This window comes from Chiloscyllium plagiosum, unplaced genomic scaffold, assembly GCF_037043375.1.
Source record: "Chiloscyllium plagiosum isolate Xiang-an unplaced genomic scaffold, Cpla_swu_hap1 HiC_scaffold_48, whole genome shotgun sequence".
NCBI lineage: Eukaryota > Metazoa > Chordata > Chondrichthyes > Orectolobiformes > Hemiscylliidae > Chiloscyllium > Chiloscyllium plagiosum.
Window position 1 is genome coordinate 12,377,910 of NW_028270186.1, and position 26,756 is coordinate 12,404,665.

The 26,756-nt window shown below is 40.5% G+C and overlaps 1 protein-coding gene across 1 annotated transcript in view; it reads left to right on the plus strand.

The window, feature by feature from the left end:
* Window positions 1-2,780: 2,780 nt before the first annotated feature.
* The window catches only part of LOC122543127 (serine protease HTRA1-like), a 29,205-nt gene continuing 5,229 nt past the window's right edge, over window positions 2,781-26,756 (plus strand). The window contains exons 1-8 of the mRNA XM_043681468.2: window positions 2,781-3,486; window positions 10,142-10,241; window positions 12,662-12,866; window positions 13,689-13,883; window positions 15,396-15,428; window positions 24,180-24,294; window positions 25,010-25,067; window positions 25,422-25,517. Of these exons, the coding sequence (XP_043537403.1) occupies window positions 3,072-3,486; window positions 10,142-10,241; window positions 12,662-12,866; window positions 13,689-13,883; window positions 15,396-15,428; window positions 24,180-24,294; window positions 25,010-25,067; window positions 25,422-25,517 (1,217 nt within the window). The 5' untranslated portion in view covers window positions 2,781-3,071. The remainder of the gene's footprint in view (window positions 3,487-10,141; window positions 10,242-12,661; window positions 12,867-13,688; window positions 13,884-15,395; window positions 15,429-24,179; window positions 24,295-25,009; window positions 25,068-25,421; window positions 25,518-26,756) is intronic.

Genomic DNA, 26,756 nt, shown 5'->3' on the forward strand with positions numbered 1-26,756 from the left:
TAGGGCGTGGATACCGGGCACAGTATTCTTTCAGTCGGCAAACAATACCCTCTGTATTAGTATGTGTCATTTTCAGTACATTCATGTGCACCATATTATCAGTCTAATGAAGAATTATAAATTTATTGACAACACAATTCTTTGCACATTCAGGACTATCTCGTCAAGTGCAGAATCACATCGAAAATTGGACGCATTCAAAGAGCTCTGTCTTTATATTCAAAATTAATTTAATTTCATACACTATATTTTGCCATATCCACTTTTTGGCCATCTTTTATTGGTTTATAAAACACTCCTGATCCTCAAGCTCATGTTTGTTCTTTGAAGTATTTTGAATCTTTATTTTTAATCCAACACGGTCGTTAACTTCCCTGGGAAATCTAGAATGGATATTTTTTGCTGCGTTTTTGTTTTCTCATGGAATGCATTTCTGTTCTTGAATTGTTTATTTGCCACCATACCTTTTCATCTATTTTCCCAATCAACATTTGCCAGTTCTCCCCTCACTCCAATCTAATTCACTTTGACTTGTTTTATGTTTCCAATCTGAAACTGGAATATGTAATTGTACAACTTTCTCCACTGTGACTTTACAATGAGATTACAAATTGACCCTGCCTTTCTGCACAATGTGAGATCTCAATTAATAGTAGTCAACAGGCCTACTTAGCATTGAAATGGCAGCTGAATTACAAAGATCCATTACTTGAAAGGCTGTGAAGCTCTTGAAGAGGAAGTAACTGCCAAAGGACAGGAGAGCTAAACAATTCCATCTCTTCAGGCTGCTTTGATATCTTTCAACTCAACTTTTCCCATCATCTCCTCAAATCTCATCATTCCCGTTGTGGCCAAAAAACTGTCAATCTCTGTCTTCAATGGGCTCAATAAGTGAGCAACCACAACTCTCTGCGGTCAGGACCAGGGATGATATTACAACTATTGGAGTGCTTTATTTCTATTTTATAGGTTTGATTGTAACAAACATTCGTACTTTGGAATAACAAGAAGAAAAAGTCCCTTTGTTGTCCTCAAGATGCTCCAAAGTGCTTCACAAGGAGCAAGTTAATTTTCATTCTTTGTTAGAATCCCATAAAGATCAAATGAGATATATTCTGATTTTGGCAACACTGGAAGAAGCTAGAATTTTGATCAGGGCACCAAAAGAACTTGCCACTTCAAAATACTGTCAGTGATTTTTTTGCAGCTCCTCAATTGGGTTTTCAGCCAAAAAGTGGCATCCCTGGCATGCAACACTCTCTTAATCTGCAACAAAATGTCAGGCTAAGTGATTGGTTTCAGTCCTGGGGCCAAGCCTGTTTTACCACTCAATGACATAATCGCTGATCTGTGGCCTAACTTCATATACTTGCCTTTGGCCCATATCCCTTGATACATTTGTTTAAAACCATAAGATATAGGAGCAGCATTAGGCCATTTGGCCCATTGAGTTTTCTCTACCATTCAATAATGGCTGAAATGTTTCTCAACTCCATTCTCCTGCCTTCACCTAACTACCTTTGATTTCCTTATGAATGAAGCACCTATCTATCTCTGTCTTAAATATATGAAATGACTTGTCCTCCACAACATCCTGTGGCAATGAGTTACGCAGATTCACAAAAATTTCTCTTCATCTCAGTTCCTGCCTCAAGTAACTGTCTGTGTCGAGTGTGCACACTCTCCCTGTGTCTGCGTGGGTTTCCTCCAGGTGCTCCGGTTTCCTCCCACAAACCAAAGATGTGCAGGTTAGGTGAATTGGCCATGCTAAATTGCCCATAGTGTTCAGGGATGTTAAGGTTAGGCACATTAGTCAGGGGTAAATGAAGAGTTGTAGGGGAATGGGTCTGGTTTGGTTGCTCTTCAGAGGATTGGTGTGGACTTGTTGGGCTGAAGGGTCTGTTTCCACACTGTAGGAATTCTATATCTATTCCATATTTATATAAAATGGCTTGTTTCCACATTGTAGCGATTCTATGATTCCGAAGAGTCTCTTTCACTTGAGGCTGTGTTCTCAGGTCTTGGTCTTTCCTTCTCGTGATGACATCTTCTCCATGTCCATTCTATCCAGGCCTCTCAGCATTCTGTAACTTTCAATTCCCCCTCATCCTTCTAAACTCCATCCAGTACAGACCCAGAGTCCTCAGCTGCTCCTCATACTACAAGCCCTTTATCCCTGGGGTCATTCTTATAAAAAAAAGCAAAAAACATATCTATCTCAGATTTAAATTTAATGACTGATCCAGCATATACTGCCATTTGTGGAAGAGAGTTCCAAACATCAACCATCCTTCGTGTGTATAAGTGCTTTTGAACATCTCTCCTGAATGGTCTGGCCTAATTGTGAGACTATGCCCCTATTTCTAGAATCTCCAAACAGTGGGAATAGTTTATCTTAAGCTACCCTGCCTTTTTTTTCCCTGTTCAAAATTTTGTTTCAGAGCTGAAAGGGCCACCGACTGAACTTTTTTCCTGGAAAGCTGATCCACAAGATGTGTTGTCTCCCTGCCTGCTGTTTAGGAGATATGCCATTCACAAGGAACATGCTGGGTGATCGCCTTGCTGCTGGCTGTACAGCTCACAAGCAGATAACAAGCACTACAGCTCTCAAATCGGTCCTGGGTCCGAATTGATCTTAAACGTGTTGCGTGAAAGAGTTAAAGCTTTCCGCGAAGAAGGAGCTTAGTTGGAAGCATCCAATCGGCTGGGTGTGGGGAATTTTGGCACAGATTTTATTGGCTCTGCAGCTTGCCTTCCTTTCTCACAGCAACAGACGACAGCTACAAGTGAGCAGAGGAACCTGACAAGTGCGAGGTCTGAGTGACCACACTATTGCCTCTGGAGGATTCGATTTCTTAAGCTCAGTGCTCATTTCAGTACATTCCTGCAAAGGTGGTAGAGAAGCTGCTGGGGGCCAAACTGCGCTTCATTTCTGCTGCAAGCTTTATCCTTCCGTGGGAGTAGCAGACGCAACAGCCTTGCTACATTTTCCTCCTGGATTTGACTTTGTGTTGTTCTTTTGTGGCCACTTTTCGCCAGTTTCTTCCCCCCGCCCTTGTTGACCGTGGATCATGCTGGGCACCGTGCTGCTGCTCAGTTTCTGTGTGATGGCGGTGAACGGGAGAGTGATGAGACACGCCTGCCCCCAGGTCTGTGACCGATCCCGGTGCGCCCCAGCGCCGGTGAACTGCTCCGAGGGCCAGGTGAAGGACTCGTGCGACTGCTGCACCGTCTGCGCCGCGGCCGAGGGCGAAAGCTGCGGGGGGCGGGAGGACGTGCACGGTGTCTGTGCGGAAGGCTTCCAGTGCATCTACTCGGCTGGCAAGCGCAAGAAGGGCACCTGCGGCTGCCCGCACAACGATGAGGTGTGCGGCAGTGACGGCCAGACTTACAGCAACATCTGCCGCTTGAAGGCTCTGAGCCGCCAGCACCAGTCCTCCAACGCGCTTCCTGTCATTCTGATCCAGAAGGGAGCCTGCGATGCAGGTATGTATGAACACCGGCTTCTGTCAGTATGAGTGGTCATCCAGGGGCTTAGGATCATGCTCTGGGGTGTGAATTCACCGAACACTTGATTAACTAATATCAATCATCCCAAAACCCCATCCCGTTCACTCATTGCACTTGGGGACTGAAATCTGCATATCTCACCTGGTCTGCTCCCCATGTGATTCCAGGTCGATCCCACAGCAACGTGACTGGCGTCTCTTCACTCATTCACGGGATTGCGGGGGGGTCATTGGCCAGGTCAACACTCATTGCTTTTCCCTAATTGTCCTTGAGAAAGTGGCGGTGACGAGTTGCTTTCTTGAACCGCCGCCTTGTGGTGTCAGACCACTGCGTTGTTTGGAAGGGAGTTCCACAATTTTGATCCAGCCACACACAAAGGAAGCCGTTTATATTTACAACTCAACGATCTTCTGATATGGCATCAGTTCAAGGGCAATTAAGGGTGGGAAACAATTGCTAGCCTTGCAGCATTGCTTACACAATAAAATAACTTTTTGAAGTGCTTTCAGTCAAAAACTAACCTTTATTAACTGAACTATTGTCCTTTCAATTCTAAATTGTATATCGTCTTGTCAACCTAACCTTGTGCCCTTCTTCCTCAACATCACCTCATTGTTATCACACATCTCTGAATCAGATGGGACTATGAACTCAGGCCTCCTTGTCCTGAGGTTTTGACACTGTCACTGCACCTGGAGGGCCCCACATATTTGTTTGCACAGTTACCTATGAGACCTTTTTCATTCAATATTCACGCAAACTTGCTCCTTCAGACTTCACTTTGTCATTTTGCCAGTTGGTACCATCTTTCAATCAAGAAGGAAGGTCACATTTACATTTTACAATCAAGTGCAAGCACCTCTTACCAAGCATCAAAAAAGCTTTTCATCATTAACACCTCACTGACACAACTGTTAAGAGTACACAAATTTTGTCAGTGCAAACAAAACTTATCAATCGGTTAGCTGAAATTATAATTCTTAAATATCTCTTAAATGAACAATGGTTATTTGCCTCATAAAAATGTCCTAATGAAGAGCTTATGCTTGAAACATCGAATCTCTTGCTCCTCGGATGCTGCCTGACCAGCTGTACTTTTCCAGCACCACAATTTTCGACAGCATCTGCAGTCCTCACCTTTTCATAAAAATTTCCACAGAATACATGGATTTTGTGAAAGATGGTGGGACAGAAGTTTTGAAAACAAATTTGTCTGACCAAGCTTTCCAAGGGCTGGTCACTTCCACTTCAGCAGAAATGGAAAAAAAAGCTTTTGATGGTCGGGCATTCAGGATGGCCTTTGATCAAATCCAAATATTCAACCAAGTAAACTGATACAGCAATACTATTCAAGAAGTTATCTGTAAAGGAACTTGTATCAGGCATGGTAAATGTTGCTGCTCTTAAGGATGAGCACAAAAATAAGGCAAGACCACAGTTGTAAAGGTGAAGGAATTAACAATTGTGAAAGCAAATCATAATTGAAAGGAATATGTACATTGTAATTTAGGTGCCATGATGAGAATTCAAGTATTATGCAGGAAGGAACTTGCCAGACCTTCACCACCAAGTCATTGAAAGGGAAACTTGTGCACACTTTCAGAACACAACTTGGAACAAATGATATACACGACTGGCCTTCAGAAAAGTCAGTCATATTAAGAATGCATTTTGTCATTTTTACCCCTAACTTCCCTGATAATCTTCATCAAGATAATGATCCATTCGCCAGCAATAATTGGAAGTTGTCCTTTTGACACTGACTGAAAAATGCTTCAGAAAAGCCAGAATCCACAGAATAGTCTGAGTTTTTACATGAACATGAATGGAAAAGTCACAAAAGTGCCAGTATTTTATGTTTCAAAGTGGCACTTGCAAAAAGTACTTTGGCTGGGGATCCAGTAGTTGTACCATCACTTAAAGTTGGTCAAAAATAGATTGTGAATACCACTGTAGCGTTAAGTCAGAATGTTATAATGGAACATGATTGTTCCCAAGTAAGTTTATACTCATCAGACAGTTGTGCTATTCTGAGAATGTTGAAAGGAGATTCAAATGTTCGAAATCATGAAGGGGCAGGACTGGGAGGAAGAGAAACTGTTTCACAGATACAAAGTCAAGAAACAGAGGATGCAATTTAAACTTTTTGGCAAATGGAAACATGAAAGTTTTTTTTTGTTTTGCTACTAGTTACTATTTCAAATAATGTTTGTTTAGCTAGCTAAATTGGTTGGACAGCTGGTTTGCAATCCAGAGTAACGCAACAATGTGGGTTCAATTTCTGTGCCAGCTAAGGTTACCATGAAAGATTTTCTTTGCAATCTCTTCCCCTGCCTGAGGCATGGTGACATTGGGGTTAAACCAGTTGTCTTTTTCCAATGGGAGAGCTATCCCATGGTCTGATAAGATTTTGGCAAATTTACCGTTATCATTTTGAATGCACTGCCTGAAAACTGATGGAGACTGATTCATTTGCTCTTTCTAAAGGGGAATAGAAGAAGCATCTGAAAGAAAGTTTGAAGGCTCTGGGGGTGGGGGAAGGGAGGGGGAGCAGTGAGATTAGCTAAACTTTCTCAGGTAGAGAGCTGGCCCAGGCCCAATTGGCTGAATAGACTCCTTTCATGTTGTAACCGTTTCTAATCAAACGATTCTTCTCAGCAAGGTCAGCATTTCTAGCAACTGAGTTTCCAAAATGCAGCACGTCTAGTTTATAACAACCATGAAAGTGATCTTGCAGTCATCTGGTGTCAACACTGTAATGTGATTCCCAGATATATTTTTGGATCTTTTGTCAGCAGTTTTCACAACAAATTGTTTCTTCTGAGAATCAGCTGGGTCACAGTTTGACCATTGAGTGAACAAGGTCTTGTTCTGCAACCTTTATTAGGCTGGTTGAAAGTAGCAGCTAAATGCACAAGATTCAATGTTAAGTTTTCACCTTCCTCAAAAGCCAATGCTGCAAACTAACTCTGAAGACTTATGCCAATGTAAATTTGTTGAGAAAGACACAAGAAATAAAGGACAATTTATCGACAATGAAGCTGTTTCCTATTGGTGTCATGAGGCTGTGGTGCAGTGGGGAGTCCCTGTGCCTCTGAGTCAGGTGGTTTAGAATTACAGTCCCACTGGCATGAGCACATGATGCAGGCTGACATTGCAGTGTGGCAGTCAGGAAGCACTGAATTTTTGAAGAGGTTGTTACTTTTTCAGATGGATCCATTTCATTATTTTAGGAACGCAGAACCTACTGGTGTTCTGCAAAGATTTATTCCTCATTCAAGACCAATTAAACAGATCATTACTGCATTGCTGTTTCTGGAATGTGACGGAGAGAGAAGATTTGCTTTTATAAATACTGTTCACAATCCAATGTGTTGAATGGACAATTAAGAACCTTTGAAGTGTAGCCATTGGTGAAATGCTTGTCAACTGAGTCAGCAAAGTAAGCTTATTGGGTGTTAGTTGCAACAGAAGTTTCCATGGTATTATTTGCACACCGGTGCATGTTGAAACAATCAGATTTGGTCACTTGCCACTTGAAGCTCTGTGCAGAACCTATCCTGATGAACACAGACATTATTGCAGTGAAGACGTTGCCCCCTCGGCTCACTCCCAGCACTAGCATTCAGATCTAGCTGCTGTTAACTGGATGAGTGTATTGAATGTTTCACAGAGGTGCAGCGTTGAGGAAATCAATGAGAGTCTATCAAGAGCCATGAATCTAGATCTCTTCGAATGGTAACAGGAGCTGGATTTTCCTCAAAAAAATAACATCGTCTTGCTGTATGAATGGCATCATCATGCCACAGCTATGTCTGAATTTCTGAGTAGTGAGAAATTATTGATCAACAAGCTAGCTCCAGAGGAATTAACTCCATGCTACAGCTGCTATGATTGAGAAAGTTAAAACTATTAGATTGAGAAGGCTTGTTTGTTTATGAGACAATTTTTTTTCAGTTTGTCCCTCATTTAAGAATAGATCTTGAAGCTTGAGCCTCTCAGGCTATGAGTTTTCTGTGAGCATACACTGTATTTATCAAGATAAAATCTTGGCGGCTAACAAAAACAAATCCACCTTCTTTTAACTTCTTTGTCTGCTGCCACAGCACTTTTCCTGAATGTATAAACTTGTCCAACTTGGGTGATGTTAAATAAGTCAGCCTTTGAAGTAATATCTCCATGAATTTGGCTGAGTTATTGCAGATTTATAATATTTCACTTGATCAAGTTAAAGGAATCAGTTGCCGACTACCTTAACAGTTTGTGTGTAACAGGAGACTGAGGAAACCCTTAAACAAGGAGGGGAAGTTGATTTAACAGTTTCTCCAAAAGTTGAAAAGGAATTTTGAATTTCTCTTAGGAATTTGTGGACTAGACTGATTTCCCACAGCAGTGAGGACAACAGAGTGTAAAAAAAAGTGAGCAGCTTGTCTCCAAAGTACACTTATATCACATGTTCTCATCATGCTGAGCACAATTTTAAGTAAAATTTCAGTTGTTTTAATTTCCAAACTTAGTTCCACATCAGGTTAAGAATCAAATAAGGCAGAATGCAAATTTTACAAATTTCACACTAGGTTTCAGCTGAACAGGTTAGTTTGGATCACAGTCTGAAATTGAATGGAATATTATTCTTGGATTCAAATGTTGAATCCCAAGACATCACTGTGCAGTGCTGGTATACATTAGTGGGACTTGATATTAAATGTACTGGAACAGTAACAACTTTGGGTTTCGTTCATTCTTAACTGTCACCGATTTAACCCTTTGAGAACTTATTTTTGCAGAGTACAACAAAACACAACAAGAACAAATCCTTCAACACTACCTTTGAGAAATGCGTCTTCACAGCTGACTCCTGTAAACATGGAGTCATGCAGTAGCTTACCTCATATCGCTTTCTCTATGCCAGTCTCTGCTGCCTTCAGTTCTTAAGTGTGCACAACTACTCAGCTAGTTGTGCTGCAAAACCACTGTTAACGTTTAAGCTGGACTGCAGAAGCAGCAAAGTTACACCAATTTCATTCAATTATTATTTTGCAAAAAAGCTCAAAAAGGCGATTGTGAAAACAAAGCTCCCGAATCAGTCCAAAGTTTGTGTTTTTGGCTTCTTGGCTTCATTTTCCAGTCTTGACTTATGATTATTTTTGGAAAAGCTCCAAAGCTGAGTGTGACTCAACCCATAAAAATAAATAGTAACTTTCCTTTACTTGACTTTAGATATATAAAAGGAATCCAATATCTAAGTGTGAAAAAAGCAACAGGAAATATATTTCATAAACCAGCCTTTCAACCTTTCTGGATGGCAATAGAGAAGGAATATTTCTTTAATTTACAAAAGCTGTCTCATTCTCAAGCTGTTTGACAACCATCAGTTGAATCTTGTACTTTAACAAAATTATTTTTCCAGAAATTTTCTGCAATCTAAGTTCACATTGTTTTTTCCCCAAATCTGATTTCATTTCTATTTCTTGGTCTCGTTAGTTCCCTTACTCTCATTGATTATTCTTTCTGTTTAAGGAAATGTTCTGAAGCCTCTGCCACTACTTAACCACTGCTCGAAACTCAATGTTACAGAGACAGTCATAGAGTTTTTACAGCACGGAAAATGGCTCCTTGGCGCACTATCACCTGCCATCCAACTATGTGCAAAAGATGCTGCAAGTTGATTTATCCTTTAATTTTCTTTCAATGTTTGGTTATCATTAATGCCATCTCTTAATAGCTGTTGAAAAACTAGACCTTCAAGGTTTGTGAAGAATTATGAGCACAGACCCATATTTTGAGATGCAATATTGAATGAATGCTGCAAATACAAATACAAAGACAATACAAATGCTCCAAACATCATTATTAAAAATGGAAAGAAACAGCAGAATGGAAAGAATGTTTTCAAGTTTAGGAAGAAAGTGTGTGCACCTCTGTCTTTCTGATGCAGATATATTTCAGCAATAAGTTGTTTAGGTTGCGCTCAAGAACTTCGTGAGGTGCTTGATAATCACACTCGTTACTAACAAACTTTTAAAAGTGAACAACAATTCTTTGCTCCACTTCATCCTCTAGCTGTTTTGTTACAAATTGTCTTGCTCTTTTAACGGGAAGTAAATTAAATAAGCCAAACCAAAGTAATGTTAAAACCAGGTGAAAGGGAGCTAGCCCTTAAAGGACACAGTAACAGAAATCATGGATACAAATTCAAATTAACAAAATGCATGTTGTTTTAAAAATTAACAATGCACTTGAGCCGTTTCAGCATTCAATGGCAACAGAAGGTCTGAGTGTGCCTGTGGACACTGCATGCTCTCTCTCAAAGATTGCTAGGCCACAGACATAACTACAATGGGGGGGACAGGCAGGGAATCCCAGTGACCCATTCAGTTGCCCATTGCCTGGACCTGTTTATGGAACCTTGGCCAGGCCCAGGATCTGACTCAATGGGAGTTCCTCTGATCTGCTCAACCTGCTGTGCACTGGGTAGCCAAAGATTAGGAGCTTGGGGCTGAAGTACAAACAGAACTTGAGGATCAGGTCCTTAGAAAGTGAGAAAAGGACTACAAATGACCATACCCAGTGAAACAATTGTCTATGTTATCATTCTTTTTAACTAAATGAAAAAATTTGCTTAGAGTAGGTCACCAGCACCCAGACAGCATGCGGTTCAAGTTTAACTTTATCGCAGACGTGGTGGAGAAAATTGCTCCAGCTGTGGTTCATCTTGAACTTTTTCGAAGGTAAGAGACTATTACTTTAAGAGTACAGTTCAGCGTGGCAAGATGATCATTTATGGACAATTACAGTTTTTACAAATAAACTACATTGGCACACATCAGGAAATGGGATCCATGTACTTTGGTTTGGCAGGGAAATGGACAGAAATTTTCTGAATGATATCTTGTAAAGAAATGTAAGCTTTCTTTTGCCAAAGAGACAAATGCATCTTACCTCAACATCCAGGGTAGCTGTGGAATAATAAGCAACAAGTGGGGCGGCACAGTGGGTCAGTGGTTAGCACTGTGGCTTCACAGCACCAGGGACTCGGGCTCGATTCCAGCCTTGGACAACTGTCTGTGTGGAGTTTACACGTTCTCCGCATATCTGCGTGGGTTTCCTCCGGGTGCTCTGGTTTCTTCCCACAATCCAAAGATGTGCACATTAGGTGAATTGGCCGTGCTAAATTGCCTATTGTGTTCAGGGATGTGTAGGCTGGGGGAAGTGTAGAGGAATGGGTTTGGGTGGGATACTCTTCAGAGGGCCGGTGTCGACTTATAGGGCAGAAGGACCCATTTCCACACAGTAATGATTCTATGAAAAAGTGCCATGTGTCCTTGGTAGGTCAAACATTAGTCAATCCTCATGAGAAATTGTGACTTCAAATTTCAAAAAACACCTTTTGCGTATTGTAGAACTCTGAGCATTCCACTAATTGTGCAGCAGATGTGGACAAGACCTGGTGGTGTGGGATTAGATTACTGGAATTGTGACACAAACTTGATTGGCTTGTTCTGCAATCATTTCTGTAGCTCTACATAAATGGCTGCGAATGAGTGTTCAGATTTATTCATGTCCGTTTTTCTTAACAGTAAAATTTCTCCTGAGCCGGAACAGGGTGACCAGTTCTAGCCTAGTTATTGCAATTTGCACCTTCCAATGTGTCAGAGTCTCAACCATGCGTAACTAAATCACTGCACCCAGGAAAGAGAAATTTCCTACAATGGAATTTGTATCTTCTGAACTGTCCCACAGTCAAGAATTTTATCTGGGCCAGCATTCATTGTTCATAGTATCAGTTCAAAAACTGATGTATTTTACAAGCTCATAACAATTATTCATAAACTAAGTCATTAGAGATCATGGCACAATTCAAGAGGGCAGAGAACCCATTTAAGAGGAATATTCACCAGGTACAATCTAGTCAGCTCTGCAGAATTTCACGTACTTTCGAGGATTAAAAGATTAAAAGAGGAGAAAAATAGAATACTTTTAAAAGGCCTTTGTTTTGTTTAATTTGAACAATTAAATATATTAGTTATAATAAGTAGCTCCTTTAAAATGGTTTGACCTTTAGGTATAGTGTTTATCCGCTCAAGGATAATGAGGATAGGCAATGAATATTAGATTGCTAGTGGTGTCTGTATTCGAGGAAACATATTATATAAGTGGAGATTTTGTATAAAAGATACTTGACTGGATTGCATGGTTGGAGGTCATATTCTTCAAAGAATGTTGATTGGAGATTAAATGATGAGAGTTCCAGAGTCAAGTACAATATTTAAAATGATAAGTATTTCCAGGACAGAACTTGAAATAACTATTAGTTCACCTTCTTCCATGATTCACCATGATACATATCATGCAAGCAAAACTTATAATGATGGAACAAATTATCCAAATACACTTGAAGTGATCAATTTAGCTGTACACAGACAGTAGGTTTTTGGTTCTTATATCTTTTGAGACCATCACATAACTTAATAAATGTGCTCCTTCATAAATTTATTTTGCCCAAACTAAAGGCACAAATGAAAAAATAAGGTCCTACTGTAATTGTCCCAGAATCCTTTGAAAATATTCCATCTGCATAAATGGTCACATTGTTTAGTTCAAAGTTGCTTCTCTCAACCAAAATGCCTTGACTGTTCTTGAATCTTTCCAGAACTGGTTCTCTTAACAGCCTGTTTTTTCTATACTTACGGCCATGTTAATTACTCAACAAAAGTCATAATATTCAAACATTTGCAAGCGATGATAAACTACATTTTTTGCAGTGATACACCTGCTACCTTTCTTATCTACAAAAGCCTGTTGCTCCAAGACACACAGAATTTTAATTATTAACATTTAACTCTCCAGGATATCCAAAGTGTGAAAGTTGGCCATTTTGTTCATTCCTCACCAGCTTTCTGAACAGCTTTCCAGGTGGTCTCATTCATTTTTCCCATAGTCTTTTAAATTGTACTTTTTCATGAATCAAACATCACAAAAAGAAATTAAGATTTTCACATAAGAATAAGCTCTGATGAAAAAAATTGTATATAACCAAGAACAAGTAATATTTGAGACCGTAAGTTAATTTGGAGTACATTGACCATACTGTAAAACAGTTCCATACTTTGCCAATGGTATTCTGTTATTATTACTTGTTACCATGCAGGATGCCCTTCAGTAGCCGTGAAATCTCTGTGGCAAGTGGCTCAGGGTTTATCGTTTCAGAAGATGGTCTAATTGTCACCAATGCACATGTACTCAGCAATAAACAGAAAATAAAAGTGGAATTGAAGAATGGAGAAGCTTATGAAGCAAAGGTCAAAGATATTGATCAAAAGTCAGATATAGCATTAATTAAAATACACCCAAAAGTAAGTTCTTAAGTTATGATCTTCCACACCCACCCCTCTTCCCCACCTCCTGGTAATCGTATGCAATGTTTTTAATGCCTTAGGTTTTTGCAAAGAATTTGCTCTGCAAATACCCTTTTAGCTTCAAAGACGAGAATGTTGACCAATTTGCCTTTCAGTTGGGCATCAAGTCCAGTCTTTGCAAATGTAAAATATGCGAACCAACTTGGAGGCAGTTGAGTCACAACGAGTTGGAAAACTGTCTTTGCACAATTGAGACTTTGGATTCAAATCCAGACTAAACCACAGAGATGATGGTTTCTTTCTTTCTTTGATTTCAATATGCAGGTTAAAAAAATTCACAAATTAAGACAATTATGGTGAAAACTATGCAGGTTTTGGACAGTGTTTTCAGGGAAAAACTGCTTCCACTGGCAAAAGGGTCAGTCGTCATAGAAACAGACTTAATCTAATTGGCAAAAGAACAAGAGGGGAAATGAATATTTTTTGAATAGTGAGTTGTTATGATCCATAATGGTGATAGACACAGACTGAGTGCTGACTTTCAAAAGGGAATTTGATATTTACTTGAAAAGAGAATTTAGCAGAGCTATGGGGCAACTGCAAGGGGGTGGAGATTAATTTAGTTGCTGTTTGAAAGATTTGGTAGAGGATTGATAAACTCAGCAACCTCCTGTGTTTTAAGATTCTATCAATGTCCGATTGGTAGTTAATTTGATGATATCAGCTCTCTTTTATATAAAATTGCATTTCTATTTGACTCTTACCGCTTATGAAATCAGAAATGTGAGCATTAATTCCATTTTTTCCCTCTCTGAATAGAACCCTCTGCCTGTGCTTTTGCTAGCACGCTCTTCAGATCTCAGACCAGGAGAGTTCGTGGTGGCAATTGGCAGTCCATTTTCATTGCAGAATACAGTAACAACAGGGATTGTCAGCACCACTGAGAGAGGAGGCAAAGAGCTTGGCCTCAAGGATTCTGATATGGACTACATCCAGACAGATGCCATAATCAATGTAAGGTCAAAGAGTGCAAAAAATAAGATATAAGAATCAATATTCACGGCTAGTCGTAAGATTGTTAAATTCTGACAAGGTGGAATGCTGAGCTTTTTCTGAAGTAATAATTTCTTTGAATCCAATTGACTCTTTGTCCAATGGACCTTGCCTGACAAATAGTTTACTCAATGTGTCAGCAATTAATCTTTTAAAAATAATATCCTTCATGATTGTGTTCCAACAAAATCAACAAAGGACCTGGACAACAGAAGAAGAACCTACAATTGTGCCACAGTCAGTCGATAGATTGCAAGGTGCAACGAAGGTGAAATGATCTGTACAGTTGATTACTGAGAGAAACATGTTTCGTGCACACTGCAGAATCTTATTTATTAATGAAATACTAATTTTCAAATGAATAAATTAAGATCCAGTTACGTTTGTCTCAAAACAAACAAACAAACAACATGCCTTTAGCATGTTTTAGCATGTTTTCTCTTGCCACTTCACAGAAGTGCTTTCAAATAAAATTTGGCATTGAGTCATCTAAGAAATCTTAATTCAAGTGATCAAAAGCTTGGTTGAAAAGATAGATTTTCAAGAATATCAAGGAGGCAAGAGAGGTGAAGGAAGGGAATAGAGAGGGGATTCCAGAGCTTATCATGCAGACAGCTGAAGGCATGACCATGAATAGAGAAGTGATAAAAACTGGTGACATTGAAGAGGCAGGAGATGTTAGAATGCAGATTTCTCAGAGGATTGTGGAGCTGAAAATAATTACAAAGATAGGTAGAAAGGGGCCGTGGGAAGATTTGAAAATAAGGATGAGTATTTGTTTACCAAGGCATTTTTGAACTGATTAGCTGATAAATACAGAAGTGATGTGTGAAGGGGGATTTGGTGTGAGCTAGAATATTGGCAGGAGTGTTTTGGATGATCTCAAGTTTATGGAAGAATACTGCCTGGCCAGGAAATACCATTTGTTTTCAAAAATGGCATTGTTAGAAAAGTAGAACCAAATGAATTCAAGGTGGGGAAATTGTGCAAGCTTTCTGACAAGCTCAATCATTTTGCAAGGGTTGTTCATCTTGCCCTGAACTGCAAAAGAAGATAAAGCGTGTTATTGGAAAGCTCATCAAACAATGTAGTAATTTTAAAATTATCTTAACTAGGTTGCCTTGCAAAAATGGCAAATTATAGCCTGGTGGCCTGCACAGACAGTAGCTTAGTTATTTTCATGTACTACTCTAAGATATTATTCTGGAGCTTTCATTCAGTATGTGTTATTAGCTCTGTCGAATATTGTCATTTCTTGCAAATATTACAGACTTTGAGAAAGACTGTGCATCATCCAATGTACAGGCAGACAGGAGTGCTTTTTTCAGTATTCAACATTACAATTTTAAAATCCGTGCACTAAAGTTCTAAATTTAAAAATGCTTAAATCAAAGATGTCTCATGAGTTGACTTTGGATAAAGAATTAATAATTTAAAATCATGCCTTGTGAACATGTTTCATCTTTATTACAGTATGGAAACTCCGGAGGACCACTTGTCAATCTGGTGAGCTCCAATTTAACATATATTTTTAAATTAATAGTTTGTACAAAAGACTCTTTTGTTTAAGGTTTTCAACTCTTGAACAGCTCATAATAATTTGGAGTCTGCTCAGGAATACAGGGACAGTAAGATTGGAGGATTTATTTCTTGAAGAAATTTAGATGGTTAGAAATTTGGACAAAGTATCCACAAGAACTTGGTCACTAATTAACGTTTGGTGAAAAAGAAATGCTTACAATATTATGTTGTCAATGTTTGACACTGACACCATGAAGCTTCAAAATAATTTTCTCATTCGTAATGGAACTGAGGGAGTACTTTACAACATGTGGAGTTAAATTAAAATGCACAGTAAGCTTTATTTTAATGAGAACTGATCTGTCTTTGGATGAGTGGAATGTTAACTTGAATTTTCTGCTTCGATATGGTGCGCGTGGCCCCAATTATCTCCATTAATTCTCTTGGAGCCAGGCATGTTGAAGTAGACCAGCTGCTAGACTTGTGGTAAAAAAATATTTTGTTCAGGCAAGGGACTGCTGAGAGTAAATAGGTGAAAATCACATTAGGACAGAATACATTCAGATTTGGAGCTATCAGTGTCATTTGGACGTGTTTCATTTTAGAGAGATTTGTATATAAAATATGGTACTGATATTCGTGTTTTTAAGCTCGGGGACTGCAAGATGAATGGTGCCCTGTCGGCACAATAGTAGTTCATTCAGTCCTTTAAGCCTGTGCTGTCATTCAGTAAGATCTTCTATCTCAACACATCATCCACATGACCTCTCTTTCCCTTAGTATCCAAAACGCTATCGATCTCTGTCAGAATTAGGACCCACGAAGGCAGTACGTGAAGGCCCAATAACTCTGGTGGCTGTGGCGGGGGGGCAACTGTACTTGGCGCAGAGGGTGAGGCCTGTTCTGTTCAAGTCTAGGGGACAGGACACTGTTATGCTTAGGTTAGCACTGGAGTGTGGAATGGTTGGAGGTGGAGCAGTGATCAGGGCCATTGCACTCAGGTCAGGGGAGGGGTCGCTGTGCTCACTTTGGAGAGGGAATGGCTGCTATGTTCACGTTGATGGTGGGCTGGGGGCCAGAAGTAAATCCTGGTACCTGAGGTTTCAGTCTCTCGTCCTGATCAGGACTGGACATTTGCAGCTGTTTGGGAATTCCGTAAATTCAAAATCCTGTGGTATCAAGAAATTTTCATCACCTGAGTCTAAGATGGTTGATCCCTGTTTTTGTAATGGTGATTCCCAAGGTTTACATTTAACAGAAAACCTTTTTCCATCATTTATTCTCAAGCATGCATTCCAATATAACTATGCAACCAATCCAACAACTATGATCTCATCTTGTTTCTTAAATACTGAGTACCATTCTTTCTGAGTTTCTCCTTATAAGTCACTCCCAGAACTAAAGAAATATTGAACTACAGAAACCTGAATTCATTTGAAGTCCTTGCAGTTAGCCTGGCTAAATCAAGGCACCAACGAGAGGGCCATGTGTGTTTGATGTGCACTCTAGGCTGGGAGCTGTGTCACTTTATGTAAAACATCAGCAGTAATTTGCTGATTTCCCAGTTGTGTGAAACTTGCTCACGAATCATTTCTTATTTAATTTTTTGAAATTTAGGCCTGATTGTGTGCGAGTGAAAATGTATAGTGTGTGACAGGTGAGCTCCCAATAGCAAAAGTAACTGACAGCCCCTCCAGCAATTGGCTTTTCCTTTGGAATTTTGTCAGTTATGGCATTAAATTATCCAGTAACTCTACTTGTGCCCTGATCTTTTGTGAGGACGTTATTGGATTTGGGCTGTAATGTTCCCAACAGATGATCCTCCATTATTTGCTTGCCAGCTTGATGAGGTAATTGCAATTGTGGCATTGGATCCTGAAATGAATCCTCCCCTTTCAAAAGAGGAGATCTGTTAAAACAGAACTCCAATTTAAACAGGTGGGAAAGTAGCAGTTGTTTGTCTCATTGAAGTACGAACTTTCCCATGGGAGGAAGAGTCATGCAGGCAGCTATTACTCACTTCCTGCTCTCCAAATTAAAAGGATTACTTTTGGAACTTCTGTTTTGCAAAGGTGCACATGGGTATGGAGTTTTTTTAAGCCTGCTCAAGTATCAGTGGCCCACGTCCAACCAAGCCAACTGTCAACATTTGATTACTTCTTGGAAGTGCAATGAGTTTCCAAAGATTAAGTTGGTATATAACCCATAGGCTAAATGATGGAATCTGCTGTTATCCACATTGATAGTGAAAGCAGATGCTTATAAAATGACGAGACTGTTCAGCACTCGCCAAGAACTCTAAGTACCAAGAGCAAGATTGTCAGGTAGTCACATGAGAGCCACAACTCAGAATGTTTAGTTGCGAAACAGTGACTGCTGGTAGTGGCTTATTCTGTTAATTATTTTTGACTTTCCTTCTCAATTCCAAAAAAAATTATTCATGAAAAAAAGTTTAACTCTCCTGAAAATTCTCTTTATTCACAAGTCAACCTACAGGTTTTGTCACAATTCACAACTTCCTATGATGTTTCAACAAAAGGAGTTGCATTTATATTCTGCCATTATCAACCTCAAGACATCTGAAGTATTTCATAGCCAATGAAGTCACTATTGCAATTTAAGGAACAAGGCAGCCAATTTGTGCACAGCAAGATCTATGATATAATCAGCTATATAAGGACGAGATGTAATGTTTCAGTGACGTTGGTCAAGGACAAACGTGAGTGGAAAGTGTCCTGAATTTCTTTGAAATTGTGGCCATGGATCTTTTATGTGCGAGAGCGCGTAAGAGGCCTGTGCTTCATATTATCAAAATACAGCACCTCGGACACCAGAGTTCTTCCTCAGCATTGGACAATAAGTGTCAGCTTTGCTTTGGTGCACTAGTCTTTGAAATAGGATTTAAACACAAAATCCTTTTTCCTGCAGGAGCTGGGGAATGTAGTTTGGGAGCAGTGTTTGAAGGTCACAGAGTCATAGATTCATAGAGATGTACAGCATGGAAACAGACCCTTCGGTCCAACCCGTCCATGCCGACCAGATATCCCAAACCAATCTAGTCCCACCTGCCAGCACCCGGCCAAACTCTTTCTATTCATATACCCATCCAAATGCCTCTTAAATGTTGCAATTGAACCAGCCTCCACCACTTCCTCTGGCAGCTCATTCCGTACAGGTACCATCCTCTGTGTGAAAAAGTTGCCCCTCAATCCACATTCGATATGTGGGAGGCTTTTAAAGAGAGGTTGATTAGAGTTCAGGAGAGGTATGTTCCTGTGAAAATGAGGGATTGAAATGGCAAGGTTAGGGAACCATAGATGACAGGTGAAATTGTGAGACGAGCTAAGAGGAAAAAGGATGCGTACACGAGGTCTACGCTACTCAAGACAGACAAAGTTTTGGAAGAATACCAGGAATGTAGGACCAATCTGCAATGAGGAATTAAGAAGGCTAAAAGGGGTCATGAGATATCTTCAGCAAACAGGGTAAATGAAAATCCTAAAGCGCTTTTTTTCATATATAAGGAGCAAGAGGATAACTAGAGAAAGGGGTGGCCCACTCAAGGACAAAGAAGGAAGTTATGCATGGAGTCAGAGAAAATGGGTAAGATTCTTAATGAGTACTTTGCATTGGTATTCACTGAGAAGAGGGACATGACAGATGTTCAGGTTAGAGATAGATCTTCGGGTACTCTAAGTCAAGTCGGCATAAGAAGGGAGGAAATTTTGGGTATTCTAAAAGGTATTAAGGAAGACAGGTCCCAGGTCCAGATGGGATCTACCCCAGGTTACTGAGGGAGGCAAGAGGGGAAATAGTTGGGGCTTTAACAGATATTTTTGCAGCATCCTTGAACATGGGTGAAGCCCCGGAGAACTGGAGAATTGCGAATGTTGTCCGTTTGTTTAAGAAGGGTAGCAAGGATATTTCAGGTAATTATAGACCAGTGAGCCTGACGTCAGTGGTAGGGAAGCTGCTGGAGAAGATACTGAGATATAGGATCTATTCTCATTTGGAAGAAAATGGGCTCATCAGTAATGGGTAGCATGGTTTTGTGCGGGGGTCATGTCTTACAAACCTAATAGAATTCTTTGAGGACGTGTCACAAGTTGATTGATGGGAGAAAGGCTGAAGATGTCATATACATGGACTTTACTAAGGTGTTTGATAAGAGGTGTTTGATAAGGTTCCTGGTAGTAGGCTGAAGTAGGCTGATAGAAAACTGGCTGGGCAACAGGAAACAGACAGTAGTAGTGGAAAGGAGTTTCTCAAATTGGAGACCTGTGACCAGTGGTGTTCCACAGGGAACTGTGCTGGGAACACTGTTGTTTATGATGTGTATATAAAAGATTTGGAGGAAGGTATTGGTTGCCTGATTAGCAAGTATGCAGATGACACCAAGATTGGTAGAGTAGCAGATAGTGAAGGGGACTGTCAGAGAATAGAGCAGAATATAAATAGATTGACAATAGACAGTAGACAATAGGTGCAGGAGTAGGCCATTCTGCCCTTCGAGCCAGCACCACCATTCATTATGATCATGGCTGATCATCCTCAATCAGTATCCTGTTCCTGCCTTATCCCCATAATTCTTGATTCCACTATCCTTAAGAGCTCTATCCAATTCTTTCTTGAAAGTATCCAGAGACTTGGCCTCCACAGCCTTCTGGGGCAGAGCATTCCATGCACCCACCACTCTCTGGGTGAAGTTTCTCCTCAACTCTGTTCTAAGTGGCCTACCCTTTATTTTTAAACTGTGTCTTCTGGTTTGGGACGCACCCTTCAGCGGAAACATGCATCCTGCCTCCAGAGTGTCCAATCCTTTAATAATCTTGTACTTCTCAATCAGATCCCCTCTCAGCCTTCTAAACTCAAGCATATACAAGCCCAGTCCCTCCAATATTTCAGCGTAAGATAGTCCCGCCATTCTGGGAATTAACCTCGTGAACCTACGCTGCACTCCCTCAATAGCCAGAATGTCTTTCCTCAAATTTGGAGACCAAAACTGCGCAAAGGTGCGGTCTCACCAGGGCCCTGTACAGCTGCAGAAGGACCTCTTTGCTTCTATACTCAATTCCGCTTGTTATGAAGGCCAGCATTCTATTAGCTTTCTTCACTGCTTGCGGTACCTGCATGCTTGCTTTCTTTGACTGATGTACAAGAATATCTAGATCTCGTTGTACTGCCCCTTTACCTAACTTGACTCCATTTAGGTAGTAATCTGCCTTCCTATTCATGCCACACATTTATTCATATTAAACTGCATTTGCCATGCATCCGTTCACTCACCTAACCTGTCCAGGTCACCCTGTATTCTCCTAACATCCTCCTGACATTTCACCCTGCCACCCAGCTTTGTGTCATCAGCAAATTTACTAATATTACTTTTAATACCTTCATCTATATCGTTAATGTACATTGTAAAAAGCTGCGGTCCCAGCACTGATCCCTGCGGCACACCACTGGTCACTGCTTGCCATTCCGAAAGGGAGCCGTTTATCACTACTCTGTTTCCTGTCAGCCAACTAATTTTCAATCCATGTCAGTATTTTGCCCCTAATATTGCTCACTAAACTCCTATGTGGGACTTTATCAAAGACTTTCTGAAAGTCCAGGTATACTACATCCACTGGATCTCCCTTGTCCATCTTCAGTTACATCCTTTAAAAATTACAGAAGATCAGTCAAGCATGATTTCCCCTTCATAAATCCATGCTGACTCTGACCTATCCTGTTACTGCTATCCAGATGTGTTGTAATTTTGTCCTTTATAATTGACTCCAGCATTTTTCCCACCACTGAGGTCAGACTAACTGGTCTATAATTCTGTTTTCTTTCTCCCTCCTTTCTTAAAAAGTGGGACAACATTAGCCACCCTCCAATCCGCAGGAACTGATCCTGAATCTATAGAACATTGGAAAATGATCACCAATGCATCCACAATTTCTAGAGCCACCTCCTTCAGTACCCTGGGATGCAGACCATCAGGTCCCGGGGACTTATCAGCCTTCAGTCCAAACAGTCTCTCCAACACCATTTCCTGCCTAATATAAATTCCCTTAAGGTCCTTCAGCCACCATTACATCTGGGAGATTGCTCGTGTCTTCACCAGTGAAGACATATCTAAAGTACCAATTCAACTCTTCTGTCATTTCTTTGTTCCCCGTAATAAATTCACCCATTTCTGTCTTCAAGGGCCCAATTTTAGTCGTAACCATTTTTTTCTTTTCACATACCTAAAAAAGCCTTTACTGTCCTCCTTTATATTTTTTGGCCAGTTTACCTTCGTACCTTATTTTTTCTTTGCGTATTTCCTTTTTAGTCATCCTCTGTTGTTCTTTAAAAGCTTCCCAGTCCTCCGATTTCCCAGTCATCTTTGCTATGAATTGGACAGATGGGCAGAGAAATGGCAGATGGAGTTTATTCTGGGCAAATGAGAGATGGTGCATTTTGGAAGATCCAATTCAAGACCGAACTATACAGTAAATGGAAAGGTCCTGGGGAAAATTGATGTACACAGAGATTTGGTTGTTCAGGTCCATTGCTCCCTGAAGGTGGCAACGCAGGTCAGTAAAGTGGTCAAGAAGGCATATGACATGCTCTCCTTCATTGTGGGGGGTATGAGTACAAGAGTTGGCTGGTCATGTTACAGTTGTATAGGATTTTGGGTCGGCCGCATTTGGAATACTGCGTACAGTTCTGGTCGCCACATTACCAAAAGGATGTGAATGCTTTGGAGAGGGCGCAGAAGAGGTTCACCGGGATGTTGCCTTGTATGGAGGGTGCTAGCTATGAAGAGAGGTTGAATAGATTAGGATTATTTTCATTAGAAAGACAGAGGTTGAGGGGGGACCTGATTGAGGTTTACAAAATCATGAGAGGTATTTATCAGGGTGGAGAGCAAGAAGCTTTTTCCCCAGAGTGTGGAACTCAATTACTAGAGGTCATGAGTTCTAAGTGAGAGGGGAAAGGTTTAGGGGAGATATGTAAGGAAAGTTCTTTACACAGAGGTGGTGGCAGCCTGGAATGTGTTGCCAGCTGAAGTGGTAGAGGTGGGAACAATAGCATCATTTAAGATGTATCTGGACAGATACATGAATGGGCAGGGAGCAAAGGGATAGAGATCTTTAGAAAATAGGCAGGTTTAGATAGAGGATCTAGATCGGCACAGGCTTGGAGGGCTGAAGGGCCTGTTCCTGTGCTATAATTTTCTTTGTTCATCAAAGGACTCAGGTGGCTCAGTGGTTAGCACTGCTGCCTCAGAGCGCCAGGGACCGAGGTTCAATTCCGCCCTCTCTGTCTGGAGTTTGAACATTCTCCCTCTGTCTACATGAGTTTCCTGTGGATGTTCTGGTTTCCTCCCACAGTCCAGATTAGCCATAGTAAATGCAGAGATACAGGGATAGGGTAGGGGAGTGAGTCTGGGTGGGATGCTGCTCAGAGGGTTTGTGTGGACTTGATGGACTGAATGGCATGCTTTTGTAGTGGGGGGATTCTCTGACTCAAGCAGAGAACATTACCACGGCTGACAATGTCACATGTCACGCAGATAATTAGTTTTGGGTGCCTTTTGGAGCAGTGAGCAGGTAGTCAACTCTGCCTGGTTGAAAAAAAGGCCTTTGAAACAAATGAGTACGGAACCGTGAGTGGGGCAGACTGGCAGCAGTACTCATGGTACAGTGTGGGGTGGAGGAGGTTAATTAGTATCAGAGGATGTGTGTAGTAACCAACAATTAGCTTGACAGGATACAATCCTCAATAAAGAATGAATCTTCAGTGCACTTGGGCATTTTCTTTCATGTAGGATGACACATTGGCTGTTCCTATGTGTGTTGGAACATTTACTGAACAACATTCTTCAAAGATTAATGACACTGAGGCCATGATATTTATTGGGAGAGTAGGGAGGGGGCCTGTTTTGCTGAAGGGAAAACTGGAAGGTTATTTCCTTCAGCAGCTGCTTAATTTAATGGGAGGACACAATTAATTTAAAAAAAATCTGTTTCCTGGCAGCAGCCAGTTGGGTTGAGAGGCAGATCGGCAGGAAGCTGTGCCTGCCTGAGATCACAGCGAGGATTCATATCAGGAAAGAATCATTGATTAGGTTGAGGAGGGCAAATATTAATGGATTGTTTGGTGAGATTAGAATAGAAGAAAGAAGGGATCAAGGAACAAAGGGAAGGGCAATGATGGCAGAGCCAGAGAGGGCAATAATGAAGATCATGAGTGTGTTTGAACAGCAGGTTGGGGGTCTGATTGCACGTGAGATGACCGGGTTTGCTTGCGAGATCAGACAAATGGAGGCCTGGTTTCAGGAGGGTACAGTCTCAGAAGTCCACTGCCTCCTGACCCACAGGTTGTTCTGGAAAAGCACTTTTCTCTCCCATGCAGCACTTCTTGTTATTCAGCTTCCTCAGGCACGTAGCATGAAAGTTGGAGCAAAGAAAAACATCAGATGCACACAGCCTTTTTTTTAAGCATTTAAATGACAGAATCACCTAATCAGAGTTGGCTGGTCACCCACTGCCACTCTTGTCCTCATCCCATCTCTGTTTATACTGCAGGTGAACTGGTTTGATTTGGGGTTTGAAATATTTTACTACTTCACTTCATAAACCAATCCAAACATATTCTTTGGGGTTAAACGTTCCCTCCAAATATCAAATGTTCAACAAATGAGGCATTTTACCAGGCAATTTAATTAAATGTCTTTTTGTTATCAATTGTTTTACATTGTAGGACGGTGAAGTCATTGGCATTAACACACTTAAGGTGACAGCTGGGATATCTTTTGCCATACCTGCGAAAAGAATTCAGCAGTTCCTTGCAGAATCTCATGACCGCCAGCTGAAAGGTATGAGACAGAAAATTAATCACACATTTATGATTAAAAACAGACTGCTGGTTGGACTTTTATATTGCACACTGGTTGTTTCTATTGGTATATCTTCAAGGAGACCCACTGTGAGTTGAAACAAAAAAACTTCAACTGCTTTTCATTACGAGAACTGCTAAATCAGCAGAAAGGACAGAACACAGCTCTACATTTCTGTGGTGTGCTGCTCATATTTAAAAAAGAATTCCACAGAAAGTGTGAGTCATTTGCTTTTGCAACCCAATCTCTCAAGGTCCTGTTAACCCAATGGTTCAGTCTGTACATGCCCTATTGTTACTGAACTAACCAGAAGCAGAAGCAATTCCTCCATTTAACCCCTTGCTGTGCTGAAAAAACTAGTCTCAGTCATTCCAGCATTGCAACAAGGCAAAAACAGTTAACAAGGGAGAAATGGAATCAGGGATACCACCTCTTAAGCAACACTCTGCAGGCCCAGCCGAAAATTGCATTTGAGAAAGAGGTTGAATTTGTTGTGACATTCCCCTCATCTACCTCCCAGTCGCAAATACATCTCAGTACTTTGAGTCTGGATGCTTGAGGTCAGTATCGCTGTTGGTGGATGTGCAGCAGAATCCAAGGTTGAATGAATGTTGTCATATTTCCTATATTTTATATTCCATAAGCAAGCATAATCCTCCATCGTGAATGTACCATTCTGGTTTTATACCAACAGAAAACTCTTCACCCAAGAAGAAGTATATGGGAATAAGAATGGTAGCACTTACACCAAGGTAAGTGTTGTGTACTGCACTCATTAAGCTTGTTGTAAGACTTTTGTTTTGGAGACTTTTGAATCCAAGCATATCTATGAGTGTAATGTGTCTGTTTGATCAGGAGTGTTATTGATGAATTGGGATAAGCTTTAAGCAATCACCAAGTGAGGCAATTACCACATTATCATGAGGAAATGTGCAATATATATGGTTTTGCAATCATGTTGGCTTTTATGTTTCTCACTGCAAAGATGAAGCATTTAAAGTTATCCTGAAGTTGCTGGATTTTACTGTTACACAATGCTGTCAGATTTCAATGCATGCAGTTTACAGTTGCACAAGTCATAGAAGGCAAATGATTTTCCGTTTCAGTCTCTTGCGTGACCTGAAAATGCGTGACAAAGATTTTCCTGATGTTTCTGCTGGGGTTTACATATTTGAAGTCATTCCGGCAACACCTGCTGCAAGGTATGAGATATAAGATAAGTGGCAAGGTATAGGAACTTGCTGGGTTTTGAAATCCACAGATACGAAGAACATATGTTTTGGTTGTATTCAGTTGCACAGCAACAAATAAATCAGTATTCACTTGATGCTGATTGCCCGTGTCAACACACTTAATCCTCCTGTTACTTCTCCTGTCAGTGGTGCATGGGTAGAGGGAAGATGGCTTAGAATGGAATGTGGACGATTGCAAAGGCTTTTCACGCTATGTTATAAAATTGATTCGACTGGAGCTTTGATCGTTTTCTGACTGTCAAAGCAGTGTACTTTTGTACTACTTCAGATAATCCTTGATACTGCTGTTGTGCAGAGTACATCTTCCCAGTTTACTGCTTGATTCCATCTTCCAAGTGATGGTAATAAGGCAAAATTCAAGAATTCTGCTCAACTAATTTTGACCATCATTCATTGTTCAAGCTCTCAATATTTCAATTGCAGCCAGGATTGGAGAAGATTAAAAACAATGCATAATATTTTGAACTGACAAGAGATGCAAAGTTTTCATCTTCTGCATCATAAAGCATTTTCTGCATAGTCATTGGGGTACAAGCAAAGAATAAAAACAACTGTGTGGGGCAAGAAAAATTTTTAGCAGTTGAAGTTCTCAGACTAATTTCCATCATCACACCCCATTTCTGCTGTCAGTTGGATCATGGTTTGCCACTGTCAATTCAATCTCCACGGTCAATAGAGGCAGTTCCATCTAACCATTCTTGCTTTAGAAAGTGCAACCCATATTCTCTCTTCCCTGTTCTTTGTTCCTAGATCTGGCTTCAAATGTACTCCAGACTATTTTAAGTGTCCAATGTATGCTATCTGTGGAGGATCTGGTTTCCCATTCTCATTCAGTTCCAGTGAGAGAATTATCCCTCCTGCAGTAAAGGGACAATTTGAGTTTTGGACTTAAATGTAATTAGGAATGAGCAGACAGAACTTTACTGGGTGTGATCTACCTGACCTGAGATGCAAAATGATGGATTAATTTCTCAGCTGTACTTGCTGACACTAAACACTTTTTTTTTGTACTGAAGTTAAAATGTTGACTGTTTTCAATGTTTGCTGAAGAATACTGTACTAGCTGGAAATTCCTTGCTGTCCTCCCCTGCAATGAAGCTTCACCTCTATTAAGCAATAGGAAATGGAACACTTGAAATATTAATTGCTGTCTTTTCTAATTGTATAATTGATTCATCAACACCATTT